General features: G+C 36.8%; 1 protein-coding gene across 2 annotated transcripts in view; it reads left to right on the top strand.

The window, feature by feature from the left end:
* Positions 1 to 16,633, top strand: part of TTC26 (tetratricopeptide repeat domain 26) — a 35,819-nt gene that overhangs the window by 15,981 nt on the left and 3,205 nt on the right. For both annotated transcript variants that reach the window (XM_016161909.2, XM_036230837.1), the window contains 9 exons: positions 323 to 397; positions 5,064 to 5,166; positions 6,456 to 6,511; positions 7,346 to 7,399; positions 8,399 to 8,462; positions 9,901 to 9,989; positions 10,191 to 10,274; positions 11,229 to 11,298; positions 12,168 to 12,274. In XM_016161909.2, the coding sequence (XP_016017395.1) occupies positions 323 to 397; positions 5,064 to 5,166; positions 6,456 to 6,511; positions 7,346 to 7,399; positions 8,399 to 8,462; positions 9,901 to 9,989; positions 10,191 to 10,274; positions 11,229 to 11,298; positions 12,168 to 12,274 (702 nt within the window). The remainder of the gene's footprint in view (positions 1 to 322; positions 398 to 5,063; positions 5,167 to 6,455; positions 6,512 to 7,345; positions 7,400 to 8,398; positions 8,463 to 9,900; positions 9,990 to 10,190; positions 10,275 to 11,228; positions 11,299 to 12,167; positions 12,275 to 16,633) is intronic.

The following is a 16,633-nucleotide window of genomic DNA, read 5'->3' as shown; positions in this document are numbered from 1 at the left end:
ATTGAAGAATCGACCTAATTTGTTAAAAATTTAGTTCCTTTACCACTGTTTGTGCTGAAAGAAAAGACTAACTCTAGGTGGCGGACTTGGGTTTACCGGTTTCAAACTTGCTGTAAGGTTCAAGTCACTTAACTTTTATAAGCCTCAATGTTCTCAACTGTAAAATGAGGTAATAATAATTGCATTGACTATTTCTTAGAGTCCTGAGGAACAAATAAAATAGCACGTTAAATTCTTTGTAAACTATAAAGCATTGTGCAAATATGTGGTGTCAGAACTACACAGTTGTCATTTTCACGAGTCTTTCCTTTTTCAATTTTAGGCCGAACTCAAAAGCTTGATGGACAACGCTTCTTCTTCCTTTGAATTTGCTAAAGAACTCATCAGGCACAATCTGGTGAATAATAGTTTCCCGTTTTGACTGACTTGAATCCTGACCTACTTGGTACATTGCAGTGGTTAGAACGATGAATGGAGGGAGATATCTCAGCAAATATTTTTCTGTTCCAAGTGAACTCCTTCTTGTTGTCAAGGAGAGAAAATGAGTTTAAAATATCAGGTCATTTCATCAAGGAAATACTTATAGAAAAGGTAGTAATACGTATGTAGGGGAGGAAAAATAATTTTCCTTTTACCCTTCTAAATTCTTCTGGCTGGTCTAATAACCAAATTGACATAAGACAGATTAACTAGAGAAAATAGGCAAATTTATTACATGTGTGAATACAAGAGCTTCATAAGAATATGAGTCCTGAGAACAAATCAGGCAGTTGAGGCTTCAAAAGCTATCTTGAGCTAAGGAGAAAGGGGTATAGTGGATTGGAGTTCAGAGGGAAAGTAAGCAATTCACAGGTAGAGAAGGAGCAAACATTTAGCAAACAAATTCTTTCAGGGCCACCCAGAAACAATGGGACACAGAGGGAAATCTAACAAACAGACTTTGTGGGTTCCTCCTTGTCTGCCACACAAGGTCCCTTGAAAGTACAATTATCTATGATGATAGTTTCCATCTAGGAGGAGGTTTTTCTATATAAATTCCTTTAGTCATTTGTTTCTTAAAAGTAACCAGCTTAAAATAATCAATGTCCCAAAAAGGTCACGTTTGGGGTGGCAAACTCTGCTCCTCTCTACATATGTAACATTTAGAAAGTGCAGGCGGTGTAGATCCAAGTGTTCAGTTTGTTGACAAAGACAAAAGAATATGTCTTTCTGGATTAGAATAAATGGGAAGGATTCTCGGGTGAAAGTAAAAGTCGAGCCCACCTTTGGCTGAGATGACATACATGATAGAACTAGGATGACACATGTGGAAGGTTGTGAGCAGATTGAGCTCACTAGGCAGAAAGTCTGTACTGGGGGATAGTGAAAGGAAAGCTGTCCTCAGTGAAAAAGTAAGGGGCGGTTAGGTTTAGAGCTGAGTCGTGATGGCCCCTGCTAAAAACTCCAGACTCCAGTGAAGTTTGATTCTACTGGCTGTGCAGTGTGGTGGATGCAGAGCAGCTTTCAACTCAGACATCTGGGGACATTGGGCAAATTATTTAATATTGCTGAGTTTCAGATTCCTCATCTAAAAATGGCAATAATAACAGCTACACCTTTTCCTTCTGACTTCTCTATTTCTTTCTTTAGTACCAATTCTCCCAGTATGAATGCTGAAAACCATCATTGGTTTAGACTCTCTCTCTCCTCTATTTCTGATGTCTGCTCAGTCACTTAACCTATTAATCCTTTCTTGGCCATGTCTTATATTTATTCTAGTCCTTCTCCAATTCAGGCCTCCTTCACAGCTAGACTTTTCTTTGGATAGTTTCTATTGTAAGCTTCTGCCTCTAATCTTTTCACTTCTAATCTAGTTTATAAATTAAAGCCAGATGCATTTTTGTGGAAAATGATGGGTTAGAGTTAGTAGTTTGGATATTAAGCTTGGAGAGAGATCAAGACTGGAGTATAGGTTTAGGAGTTTTCATAAGAGAAGTGATTGCCAAAATCTTGACAACTATATATATGGAGGAAAGGATCAAACACAGGGGAAAATATAGTTCCGAGAGCGCATCTATATTTAAGGGGCTGGAGGAAGGGGAATAAGTAAATAAGAAAAGGCAAGAAGAAAGAACATCTAGATAATGTAATGCCATTTACAACTCTACATTTTAATCACCTGGGAGGTTTTTAAAAATAATGATGCATGGCCTCCATCACCTCCCCCCCCCCCCCGCCCCAAGATTCTTATTTAATGCTTGGGCTGGGGCCCAGCTATCAGTGTGTTTCTTAAAAGCGTCCCAGGCAGTTGTAACGTACAGCCAGAGTAAAGAACCACCACGTGACTATATGATTGGAAGGAGAGGATCAGCTAGTAAATGGAGATTATTCTTGGGCTGTGGCATTAAAGACAAAAGTGAGAATATGGAAATTTTCCTTTTTGCTTTTGTAATATTGTATGTAAGTTTCTTCCCCAATGAACACATATTAAAGTTTAAAACAAAACCTGAAAAATATTGAACAATATAAATGGTTGTTATGATCATAAACTTTTGTAAACGGACTTGAGATCACAATCAACTTATGTACTAGGTTTGTAGCTTTGGGTAAATCACTTAACATTGCTGAGTCTCAGTGTTCTCACATGTGGAATAGGGGAAATTACAGTACCTACCTTATGTTCTTGTGAGGGTTAAATGAGGTGTGGGAGGTCCGTGTGAAATCCCCCTACAATGTGCCACCCTGGCATGCAGATTGTTTTGGAGCTGAACACAAAAGCCCAGCAAACTCAGGAAGAGCCTTTTATCCCTCCCTTACCTGCCTGAAGAGATTCAGATAGAAAGACCTGCTTCAGGAAGGGAACCTGCATATTCACCTTAGCATGAATGAAGTGTGGCAAACAGGAAGGAGCCAAGCTAAAATCTGTTTGTTAGGTTCCCCTTTGTGTCTCTTTGTTTCTGGGTGGCCCTGCAAGAAATTGTTTACCAAATCTTTGCTCTTTCTCAACTACCTGTGAATTGTGTACCCCTCTCCCTTCTTAGCCTAAAATAACACTCATACCTCATTTTGGCTCATAATCTTTAGAATTTTCATGCTTATGTGAATTCCTGTGCAGATATATTAAAATTCTATTTTCTCCTGTCAATCTGCTGTATGTCATTTGAATATTTGACCTGCCAAAAGAACTGAAGGGGTAAGGGAAATTTCCCCACCCTCCACGGAGGTAGTCTGTGGAAAGTGCTTCCCACAGTATCTGGCAGATAGTAAGCATTTACTAAACACAAAAGTCCACTGAATTTGGTTAAAGGGGTTAATCTGTGACTTGTGAGAGTAAGTACTAGTGTGCTGAGAGCAGGAGCCAGTTTTCTGGGAAGTTAAGGAGTGAGAGGATGAGAAGATAGTTGAAACAGGAAGCCACACACTTTAGAAGTAGGTCATGGAAGAAAGGGGAAAGATAGGGCACCATTCAGAGAGAACAGTGGCACCTTGCTTTCCAAGAGAGCAAAAACCTTTGTGTATATTTAAAGCTGAGGAGCAGAACCAGGGCTAATGAAAATAGAATTAATAGAGAAACAAGGTTCATATGGAGTTAGCAGTCATGAATTCAAGAAGACAGGTGAAAGAATTAATCTCGGCAAAAGAAGGGAACATCTCAGACAAGAAGGAACCAAAAAAGATGACCAAATAGGTATTTTGAGGTAGAAAGAAGGGATTAGGGAGTTCATGTCCGATGGTCTTGATTTCTGCATATTTACTTGTGAAACAACCTACTATGTGCCAGATGCTATGCTAGGGTCTGGGAGCACCACAGTACACAAAACTGCCCTCTCATGGATGGTGTTTTTGATTTGGCTATTCTCTACAGCATTTATTAGTATATGAAAACATACTTATGTGTTTGCTTTTTGAAGGTCTCTTCCTACTTGAATATAGCCTATATAGTGACAGGAGCAGTGGCTTGTTCCCACCACAACCCTACTGCTTATTATAATACCAGGCATATAGTAGGTGAGTTAAATGAAATTAAATGAAATAGTATTTGCTGAATTAAATGAAATAGTATCTGTGATGTGTCACACATCCCACTTTAACTCATTTCATTTTCATTATAACCCTGAAAGGTAGACATTACTAATGCCATTTAGAGATGAGGAAAACAGGCTCAGAAAGGTTATATAAATTCTTTCATGGGGTTTTTGATGTAGAATATCTGTCTAGGAAAAATGTTTCATTAATTATTCGGTACTTTTCAAATTAGTAGTTAAAAAGTCACGGGGAGGTAGAGTACAGCATAGGGAGTATAGTCAATATTGTAGTAATGGCTGTGTGTAGTGCCTGATGGGTGCTAGAGTAATCAGGGGCATCACCTCATAAATTATATAAATGTGTAACCACTGTACTATATATGATGTAAAATAAAAAACGCAAAAAAAATTATTTGCTACTTTAAGAGTTTGCTGCAGTATTTTTGAAAAAAAAAGTATACAACACATTTATTCTGTTTCTTATACTTATTATAATTTAGATAGTGGCTTTTTTTTTTCAATGAAGTCAAGGTCATGTGTATAATATAGAGAACTTCAAAAATATGTTCATTCTTTCAAAGAATAAATGAGTGCCAACTTTACTGGTTATAGTTCTAGGACCCAGGAGTACATAATGAATGCAAAGTTCCTTGTTGTGTGGAGCGTATATGCTGGTGGGTGAAACAGATAAACAGACAAAAGATACGTAAAATGAAGTCATAAGTGCTGTGAATTAAAATAAAGAAGGATAAGTGTGTAGAGGTTAATAGTGGCGGTATAGGTTTTAAATAGTATAAAAAATTACCTATTTCAATACGACGGGCTATTAAATAGAAAGATTAGAATCAGAGGAGAGGGAAGAGAACCAGTAAGAGGCACCGGCAATAGTTAGGCAGTAATACGTTCAGTGAGTGTGAAAGGTCTCCGCATGTTCGCTGATTCCCAGAGCTACTTCAGTTGGACATCATGCACTCAGTTATAAATGGGAGCTCCTAAACATTTCCTCCAATAAACATACTTGTACTTATTGCCACAGTAACACAGTCTCTCTGTCTCTAGGTTGTTTTCCGAGGAGGTGAAGGGGCTTTGCAGGTTTTGCCTCCCTTGGTGGATGTCATTCCGGAAGCTCGGCTAAACTTAGTGATTTACTACCTTCGTCAAGGTATGAAAAAGTTGTCTTGTTCTTGCTTGTAATGATATATTTTAGGACATTTAATCTCTAATTGAATATTCTATTAACTTTAAAATCCGTAATATTTCCAAAAATGAATTCCCAGCAGGCTCGTGGGACAGAATGAATTTATTGGTGCTTATTTGTTGTGCCTTTACTCTTTAGCCTCTCTCTCCTCCTCTGTTGCTTGCAACCTTCTACCCAGTTCTTTTTCCAGTTCCCTCTTATTTTTGTCTCCTTTGTTCTCTACCCATTGTATTTCAGTTTTCCCATTGTTTTCCCATCCCCTCCTTTACAGTTCTTTCTTTTCCTAGTGTTCCTCTATGTATAATATACATCCACATGTTATTAAGTCTTTTTTTTTTTATCATTAACCGGTTTTTTTTTCTCTGTCAGCCTTTCTATTGCTTTGTAACCATGGTTTCTTATCAGCAATATTATGATTCAAAGAGAATGTGATATTTATTGCCCCTAAGTAAGGTTAAAATTATTCTTAGACAGATGCCTCAAGCAGTCCTATATATAACAGCTATAAGTACGGGGTAGTCACAGCCACTCATTCAGTGGCAGGGGGTGACACTCTGGAATGGACCTTGGACTAACAACAGTGTGGGCCTTTTTAGGTGCCTGGCAGAAATCAACCAGACAACATACTCCTCATCAAGGAAAATATAAGTGTTTGTTAAAATAAGAACATGAACTTCCAAAGAGTTCTCTTTATATAAGCACAAAGAATTCTTGTCTTTTGGACAAGAATTAAAGAAACATCTCGTATATTTTATATATTAATTTCTATTATAAAACTTATCAAACATAGAAATAACCAGTATGAACACCCAAAACGAACACCCAAATATTCATCCCAGATTCAACAGTTTTCAAGATATTGACAAGCGTTTCATATCCTCCCTCTTCCTTTTCTGTTGCTAAAAAGTTTTAAAACAAATTCCAGTCTTCATGTCATTTCATTCCTACAAACTTATCTCTTTTTTAAAAAATGGTTGTTTTTCTTAGATAACTATAATACCATTGGTATATAACACCCAGTCCAAATTCTTAGCTTAAACATTTCTTTAGGTGCTTTATGGCTTAATGTGGGTTTCCTAAGGATATTTGACTATCTTTAGGGTAACTACTCAACATTGAACTTGATAGAGTGTTGGAACAGCTAAAATAGATGCTATTTCCCGTGAATGTTTGAGTACAGAAGGATCATACCTTTGGGGGACTGTTTCAGAAGAATTTGCTGAAATACTAGCTACTTGTTTCTTATATTTCAGATGATGTACAAGAAGCTTATAATTTAATTAAGGATCTTGAACCTACTACTCCTCAGGTAATCGAGAATGTATTATATTTTTACTAAGTTCTACTGAAAATGAAACTTCAGAACAGTAGTAGTTGGAAGGCATATTAGAGAAGTTTCCTGCTTGTCGAATCCCGGGAAGGTTCGTGTGTCGTGTGTGTGTGTGTGTGTGTGTGTGTGTGTGTGTGTGTGTATGTGTGTGTAGAGAGATCTAGGAATGTTATGTGAGACTTTTGATGTAAGATGAATGTTTGGGGCTTTTTTATATTTTTAAACTCCCTATATGTGGTCATTTCCTCAGAAGGATAGAAGTTTGAAGATACTGAAATCTAGTATTCTAATGAGGTATAGCTGCTTGTCACTAGCATAACTGTCTGTAACGTCTTTCTCCACCACTAGATTGTAGCTTATTGCACTCAGGGACTCCAAAAGAGAATACCTTGCAAATGGGAACCGGAAGACTTTTTTTTTTTTTTTTTTTTGAGGAAAGGATCACTAGCCAAGGAAGGTCATTATATCAATGGAAAAGGAAAATAACATATATGACGTGGTCACAGAAAATGGAAGTGGCAAATAAGATGATAAAATTATTACATAAACATTTTATTGTTAATTTTTTTCCCTATCGAATTGAAATAATACAAAACTTAACTCTTGGACATTTCCACTGAGTTATTTCTGCTTAAGACCGAGGATTTACAAACAGCTGAGTTCTCATTCAAGCCAGGATGGAGCAGAAAAGGGTGACCCTGGGTAACTTTTGATAATATAGACATAAAGTATTGCATTGATGAAACTAATTGATTTGAAAGATATCTCATAGCTCCACATTCCTTTTAAATGAGTGTCATTTCATGTTTCTAGGAGTATATCCTCAAAGGAGTGGTCAATGCAGCCCTCGGCCAGGAAATGGGTTCGGTGAGTGTGAAATCGCTTGTCCTCTACAGTTTGCAAAGCCACAGTGTATAGAAAGGGTCAAAATGAATCAGAGTTCAAGCAGCAGTCGGCTTATACATAGGCTCTTCTGCAGCTCCCCATTTTCCACATCCCCCAATCCAGTTTCCATTGTAAAACATTCCATGTTAAAGACCAAAAAAAAAACCAAAAAAACAAAAAAACTTTAGTGCTAAAAATTGCTGCTTTGTTTAAAAAGGGCCCAGTTTTTAAACAGTGTTTCCATCTAACAACAACTACAACAACAACAACAAATCATTGCACAGCTCCATTCTTATTTTCAGTGATTTCTTTTTTTAACATTGCACACCTCAGAGCTGTAATTTTGGCCTCTGTGAAATGAGATAGTTGTGCCTCTGGGAAAGCTTTTCATAAACTCCAAAACACTGTCTAAAATTAAGCTCCGACTCATCTAAATATTATTCATCTAATATTCTAAAAAGAATAAGAATTCTTTTATTTTTTAGAATTCTCGTATTCTAAATAAGAATATTAAGTTCTTTTTGAAACGAAGCAGAATATAAGTAAATCCTAACTCCAGCTCACTTCACAGTGCCTCATATAGCAGATAGGTAGTAAATAATTATTGAATAAATGAATGAGTTTATTTAATAAATACTCCTTGTTTTAACCATAGCTCTTACCACAAGGTCTGATACATGGTAAAAGAACAATAAATATTTGTTGAGTAAAGGAATGAATTCATATAATGAAGATACTTTAGGATAGAATTTGGGGGTGGATTTTTTTTTCTTCTTTTCTATCCGATCCAGTGTAGGTTTTAATTCATTTTCAGGTTATCAGTTTTTGTTGCTTATGCTAATCAGAATTAGTATTATTTTGGGGAGAACCGAAAACAAGGGTATATGTTAAATCCTGACAAATATGTTAAAACCATAAAGTATAGTACAAATAAAATATCTTCGGCTTATTCTTCGGTATCTGCTCTGCTTTGTTTTTCAGAGGGATCATATGAAAATTGCCCAGCAGTTCTTCCAGCTGGTGGGAGGATCAGCTAGTGAATGCGGTGTGTCTGGGATCCATGCTTGTGACCACGAGTCATGATGGGAGCTGGCTGTGTCGTGTACTGACTGACGGAGTTTGATTCTCTGCCCAGGGATACCCGTTAGGCTTCCCAGTATGAAGTGAGGAGTCAGACACAGGGGAGAAAATTGGAATTAGCTCTTCTCGCCATCTCAGCTAAAATGGGATGAGGGAATCTAGAAACAGAGGAGAATAAATGTATTCTTTAGTTCATGAGAGTTTTAAAATTTTGATTCTGTTTTTGATTTGAAATGTTAACTTCTATTGATTTTTCAAGAGCCCTTTGTGTAGTAAACATTTGTTATGTTGTAGATATTTTTTCCAATGGATCATTTGACTTTTAACTTTACCCATCACATTTTTTCCTATATAAAAATATTTAAATCTCATTGAATTAAGTTTATCTTTTCAGTTATGATTTCTTACGTGGATATCAAGCTTAGACAGTCCTTTCCTTCCCCAGCAGTTACATAATATTCACCGATATTCTCCAAAAGTAGTTTTATGGCTTCATTTCTATTATTAAAGTATTGATTTCATCAGTTAAAATTCACTGTAAAATCTGAGTAAGGACTATAAAAAGGGCCGATAGTTAGCCAGTTAAGGATATGGCTCTCTGTACTGGTTGTCTATGGCTGGCATCTATTCCACTGAACAGTATTCATGCCAAACTGGTTATTATTTTTATCACCATTGGATATTCATTTTCTTTCAAATGCTTCACTAAAATCATTTATTGAATAGTATTTCCTTTCCCTACATCATTCATTCAGACAACAAAAATTTATCAAGGTATTGAGGATGCAGCAGTAAACATAACAAACAAATCCCCCACGCTTGTGGAGTGTACGGCATAGTGGGACAGGCTAAAAGCATAATAAATAGATTATGTAGTGTGTCTGTGATGAGAGCTATGGGGAACGAACTGAACAGAGAGAGTAAGGAGGGTTGAAGAGTGGCAAGAGAGGATTATACTATTCATCTGCTACACCAAATAGGACTGTGATATCAGACAAAAAGTTGGGTAAGGATCAGGATCAGATGGTTCCGTGGCAAATTATTTCTCTATTTGAGATTAAAGTGTCAGGTTGTCGTAGGTGAGTAGTGATGGAGACCGAGCCACACTGGTTGCATGTGCAGGTGTTGGAGTTGAGTGAGAGAATCAAAGCCCTGGAAAAAGATCTGGAGGAGAGCCTGCATGCAGGGCATGTGTTTACTTTGGACTTTGAGAGTAAACTGAATAGAGTAAACTCTATTCGGAGTTTGTCCACTGAATAGAATCTGTAATTTCAGAATCTAGAAAGATGTCTTGGAATGCATTCCTATCTAAGTTATAAAATAAATCACAGCTAAAGGGAACTTTTAATTTCATGAGTACACATGAATGAATGCACATGGCTTCTTTTCCCATTCCGTTCCAGATACAATACCAGGGAGGCAGTGCATGGCTTCCTGTTTCTTCCTGCTTAAGCAATTTGATGATGTCTTGATTTATCTCAATTCATTTAAGGTAAGTATAGACTTCTCTAGAGGACTTTGTATACAAAATACTGTATATAATGTATCAGAGATAAGATGGCCCCTTTACTATTATGGCATTAGTGGAATCAGTTAATTCTGTAAGATTATTTTTGTGTTTCTCTGGTATATCTGATGTTTTTATATTTTGTATGTTCATGCTCAATGTGACCTTTCTTGGTATGTTTTCCAGAGTTACTTCTATAATGACGACATCTTTAACTTTAATTATGCCCAAGCCAAAGCCGCAACAGGCAATACCAGTGAGGGTGAAGAGGTGGGTACCTGCTTTGGAAGGCATTTGAATGATTCTATCTAAAAATATTGTTATCTTTTTCTCACTTAAATAAAATGTTCAAGGGTAAAAGATTACTAAGAGTTCCTTTGTTCTTAGGTTACATTAAAAAGTACAATGTGACTAGACATATAGACATCATAACCACATTAATATTTTCCTTTTTTATAAATTTTATAAATGCATACATTGAGAAAAGTATACAGATAAAAGTTTACAACTTGATGGATTTTTAAGGTGAACATATCCAAATAAACAGTACCCAAATCATGAAATAGAATATTATCATAACCCCAGGAACCACCTCATCTTTTTTTGAGTCACTCTCTTTTTCCCAAGGCTAACCACTGTCTTGACATCTAACTTCATAGACTGATTTGTCTAAATTATTCAAAATAATTCAGTTGAATTATTCAATTGAGTTTTGTTATTAAACAAATTATTCATCTCAATATTATTTAAATTGCAAATATTTTCTAATTTCCATTATGATTTCTTCTTCGACTGTAAATGTGTCTCATGATTTTTAAACATGGATTTTCCTTTCCAGATTATTTTATTTTGATTTCTAATTTAATTGTATTGTCATAGAATGTGGTCTGTATAATATCAGTCCTTTAAAATTTGTTGAGACTTGCTTTATTGCCCAGTAGCTTGGTCATGTGTTCTTGAAAATAATATGTATTATGCAGTTGTTAATTATTCTGTTCAAACCTTCTCTATCCTTACCACCCTTTTGTCAGCTTGTGATATTCGATAACTGAGAGAAATGTGTTAAAATCACCACAATTTTGTTCTTCACTTTTTCTTAGCAGCCTATTTAGAATTTGGTCATCCGTAAGACTATGTTAATTATGAATGTTAGATAAGCCAATATGAATGTTTTCACTGCAAAATCATCTTCATGTTTATTCTCTCTCTTTCCTCTTCTCACAGGTTTTTCTTTTAATCCAAAATGAGAAGATGAAAAATGATTACATTTACCTCAGTTGGTTAGCTCGATGCTGTGAGTCTTCTTTTAAATGTTACAGAGGAATCTTCTTTTTCCTCTCTGTTGCATAATCTTCTGGTTGGAAATTATATTGAGCATTTTCTAATTTTATTTTATATTTTGTTCTGTAGAATGAGTAAACACCAAAATTGTGTTATCAATGCTACTCAGTGAGTGTGGCCATGGACATATATTATGTTAGTTTGCCCTGTGATTAGTTCTCCCATATAACATTGACCAAGTATATGCAGTTCTAAAAGACTCCAGGTTCTTCCTTTAGCCCTGTTAAAGTTTCCAGAATCCCAGTTTACACTGTTTTGTGTGTGTGTGTGTGTGTGTGTGTGTGTGTGTGTGAGAAATAATCCTGTTATGCTCATTCTACCTTTTCACTATGATGCAGGCGTTAAAAGTGGCAAAATGTCAAAAACATAATTTTTTGGTGTATTGTTTAGCCTATAACCTCTGTCTTTCTCTCTTCATTGTCCTTTCTTGTTCCTTTTGTTCACTTGGTTTAAAGTGTTCACTGAGTTTTTGAAGTTATGGGAAAATTTTAGCAATCAGATATTCTAAGTGAAGCTGAAACTATATAAGTAGGATTGAATAAAATGAGGAGTGTCCTCTTTTAAGCAGATGAACTGAGTAGGAACCCCTGGAAATCAATCCAATCTAAGAAGACGTAAGTAACTGAATTCTAACTTAAAGGAAAAATTTAAGTATGGTAGAGCTCAGACCAGCTTAATGCCAACATTGCAAGCTTTCTATGTAGGAGCTATTTATCATCACTTTGTGTATTTGAAACATAGAACCAAATCTGTAGAATAGCAAGGTGTAAGAATGTATTTTTTGTACATTTAAAAAGCAAAAACATTTATTTCTTTTTGTAGATATTATGAATAAGAAACCAAGACTAGCCTGGGAACTTTACCTCAAGATGGAAACCTCTGGCGAATCCTTTAGCCTCTTACAGCTCATTGCCAATGACTGCTACAAGGTGAGGCGGACTGAGAATAAAGAAAACTGAAGATCAGTATCACTTTGCCACATTGGCTAAATATTAGGGGAAAGTGGCCTAGAGACTACATGGCTATTGGTGAGAGGATTCACATAGTGATATCAGAAATGTCATCTCGTTTATGAATGAACTGAACTCAGCTTTTCAGGGTTTTATGTATACATGAAATAATGATTTAGGGAGGAAGTTTTAGATTTCTAAAGGCTGTGAATCTTTAGATAACATCCAGATAGAGATATTCATGTGGCTGTTGTGAATTTTGTTTTGAAGCTCAAGAAAGATGTTCTCTGAAATCTAGGGACAGATTTGGAGAAATCATCATTTCAGTAGTAATTGGAACCCTGAAAAACAGTGAGATTACCCAGATAAGGAAGTAAAGTGAGAAAAGTAGAGGTTTCAAACCAAACCTTAGGAAATGATAAGATATAAATTGTAGACAGGAAAGACAAAGGAACCAGAAAAAGAGAATAAAAAAGTAGTCATTTAATAAAGGAGTGTGTGTGTGTGTGTGTGTGTGTGTGTGTGTGTGTGTGTGTGTGGTTGGAAAGGCAGGGAAGAGTTCTGGGCCCTATCCTATAGATTAAAAGTTTTTTAAAAGTTAGCCTCAAATTCCAGAAATTCTTATTTTTGAAATACGGCTTACTATTGAAAAGACAAGAAAATGTCAGGCAAAGAGAGTCTAGTGTTAAATTAATCAATAATGGCTCATTTAAAAGCGAATCATTACAAAAATAAAGTGAATCACCATCGATGGAAGAGGTTTCAAAACATTGGAAACCTGAAATTGTTTGACATGGCTTGGTGATGTTAAGTGACTTAGGGGAGGCAGATGGAAAAATAAAACATTAAAAGACAGGAACTGAATTCAGTTTGAGGTATAATCAATCTGAAGTGTGTTTGGGGCTCCCAGGCAGAGATATTACATGTGGAAATTATCAGGTGTTCACGCGAGAGGTCAGGATTAGAGAAGTGGCTTTAGAAGTTAATAGCAGTTGTGGTGGTGGCGGTAGGAGCAGCAGCAGCAGCAGGAGCAGCAGAGCGTGGGAGAGAAAGGTTAACCAGTGGATGGCGTGAGGAACCATGAGGAACACCAGTGGTTATGGGACAGGAACAGGAAGAAGCGTCAGGGAAAGAGAGGATGCAGATGAACAGAAAGGAAAGAAAAAACCCAGGAGAGGGAAAAATGTGCTTTCCATTACCTTTTTAATCCCAGATCTTATCTTATCAAAAGCCTAGGAAGAAGAACCACATGAAGCCTGAGAAAACAGGAGCAGGTAGAGAAGAATACAAAGCAGGTGCAATGAATATAATGTAGACCACCGCCTTTTAACAAAGTGATACTGAGGATAAAGGGGAAAATGTGATGTTAACTTAAAAGGGGAAACAAGGTTAGGGATTTGGGGGCGCGTTATTTTCGCAGGTGGAGGGAGAGTTATTTTTCTTTTAGAATAGTAAGAGTGTATCTTTAGGCAGAGGAAGAGGAGCCATTATACAGGGAGATTAAAGATTCAAGAGAGTGGTAGCATTTTTGTTGGAGTAAGGCCCTAGAGGAGATGAGAGGGAAGTGGGGTTTAGATTAAAGGAAAATAATGATTTTGAAAAACAATTCAGCATTACCTCGTGTCTCAGTGCTCCCACGACTACCCACTAGTTCCAAGATTCACTGGAAGGACTCATACAACTCAACATAGAGAGATACTGATGGCTAAGACTTATTACACTGCAGAACAACAGGAAAAAGTTATGTATCGGCAAAGACTAGAGAGGTCAAGCACAGGCTTTCTTGTCCCTCCTGTGTGCAGATTGCACAGTCCTGTCTTTCTCCAGCTACAAACTGCAAGACATGTTCTTGGCAGGAAAAACAGAAAGGACAAATAGAAACAGAATTAAGTCCTAATGGTAGAATTAAGTCCTAACGTATCAATAATTGCATTAAATGTAAAATGGTCTAAATTCACCAATTAAAAGATATCGACAGAGTAGATTTAAAAAAAATGACTCAACTACGTGCTCTCTACAAGAAACTCACTTCAAATACAATGATAAAAATTGGTTGAAAATTAAAGGATGGAAAAAGATATATTGTGAAATTATTAGGCAGTTCATTTAAAATGTAAACATATGCTTACCATACAACCCAGCAATCGCACTCCTGGGCATTTTATCTCAGGGAAAGGAAAACCTATATCCACATAAATACCTATTCACAAACATCAATAGTGGCTTAATTTTTAACAGCCTCAAACTGGAAACAATCCAAGTGTCCTTCGGAAGGTGAAGGGTTAAATAAACTGTGGTTTGTCATTGAACACTACTCGTAAACAAAAGAGGAACTGTAATGATGGGTCGGTCTGACTCCATTTTTTGATGTTTCACTGCTGACAGCTTTTAAGCCTCACCCTGTCCATGTCCCCTTGTGCCCTGGAGAAAATTATAAGAAACCCTGGTTATTTCCTTCTCTGGCACCATCAGGTGATGCAAACTACACAAGCCCCTGACCTTCTCCCCTGAGCCCCGCCCCCAACCACAGGAAAAACCCAGGCTGCTCTCCTTTCCTTGCTTGCTCAAGCCACTTTAGGTCTCCTTGAGGCCCCTACCCTACTCTCTCCAGAGACCTCAAGTACGTAAGTAGAAAACCTCATACCCACTTGACGTGTGTGTGGCATCATCATTCTCCACATCCAAACCAAAATGCCAGAAGCACCTGTGCATTTACAGGGCTACGTAATAGAAACAAGCTATTGATACATACGGTAACTTGGAAAAACAAGGGCGTTATGCTGAGAGAAAAGAGCCAATCTCAATGGGCCCCATAACTGCTTGATTTTATATATATAACATCCTTAAAAATTATAGAGCTGTAGAATAAATCAGTGATTGCCAGGGTTTAGGGATGGTGAGCAGGAAGGGGAGTGCAGGTGACTCTATGAAGGAGTGCCACGACTGAGGTCTCTGTGGTGGTGGAAGAGTTGTGTATTCTGATGATGATGGCAGTTATGTGAATCTATACATTTGATAAAATGACAGAATTATACACACTGTAGCAGTGTGAACTTTCTGGTTTTGCTATTGTGATATGGTGCTATTGTTACATAAGCTGCAAGGTGTGTGTGTCAGCGGGGATGCGGATTGAGTGAACGGTGCCTGGGACTTCTCTGTACTGTCTTTGCAACTTTCTGTCGAACTATAATTTCAAAATTTTAAGTTTTTAAAACATAAACCAACTAGAGCTATATCCAAGCAATATAGATGAATCTTACAAACACATGCAAGACAGAAAAGAATATTCACAGCATTATTTCATATAGATAAAATTCTCAATTATATTGTCTAACGATGTATTTGTATGTGATAAAACTATAAAGAATGTCAAAGAACTGATGGCCATAAAAATCAGAAAAGTAGTTCTGGTGGGAAGGAGAAGAACGTAATCTGGAAGTGACACGCAGAGCTGTTTTGCTGTCAAAATTTCATTTCTTGACGTGGGTGGTGGTTACATTTGCAGTCACATTATAATTAGTCATCAAACGGTATACTTATGTGTCATGCACATTCTCTATATGTGTTATTTCACCCCCCCCCCCAAAAAATGTTTATGGGAACATAGGAAGAAGGATTAACCTTAAAAAGGAATAAGAAAATTTCCCGAGAGATAAGCAGAACAGAGGGAAGAACGAATAAAGGTATAATTTGAATTGAAGGGAGGAAAGCGGTATTTTCTCTACAAAGTACAGAAAGCAGCTAAGCTAAGAATTCACTAGAGACCTTAAGGAACTTGGCAAAGGTTTAGAACAATACTTCACAGGAATGGGGAAGTAATCGAACCACACCGAGCGAGAGGACCACTCAGCAACTTGAAGCCTTCAGTGAAACTGGTAACTCTGTACATTTATGATTGCCAATCAAGAAAACTCATCTCAGCAAATGTAATGGTATTCAGCATGTTCCAGAAGGAAGGAAATGTGTTGTCTATTTGGGGGAGATGTCTGCCAAAATAAATAGTTAAAAGATTTGGTGTTTAGAGCAGTAAGTCATTGTACACCCAGGGACTCTGAGAATTCAGGAACAAGGTCAGGGGAAGACCATCCTCTTGGGTTGAAAACGATCAAGTTAACATAAAATAAATGATAGTAATCATCCAAAGAATGTACCAAGAAGACATGAAAAATACCCAGATCAAATCACAGTCATCAGAGTTTATCCTCAAGATTGGAATAAGAAGTAATAACATGTGTCAATTATAACATAACTTGATTATATGTAGAAAAAATATTATATTGTTGAAACCTGAATGACGCTAAAGTGATTTAAATTGAACTAACATACCAAACTGTGATT

The sequence above is a fragment of the Rousettus aegyptiacus genome, unplaced genomic scaffold (assembly GCF_014176215.1).
Source record: "Rousettus aegyptiacus isolate mRouAeg1 unplaced genomic scaffold, mRouAeg1.p scaffold_m13_p_13, whole genome shotgun sequence".
In the NCBI taxonomy this organism is placed as follows: domain Eukaryota; kingdom Metazoa; phylum Chordata; class Mammalia; order Chiroptera; family Pteropodidae; genus Rousettus; species Rousettus aegyptiacus.
Note: the sequence above shows the minus strand (reverse complement) of the source record. Positions and strands in the feature narration are given on the sequence as shown.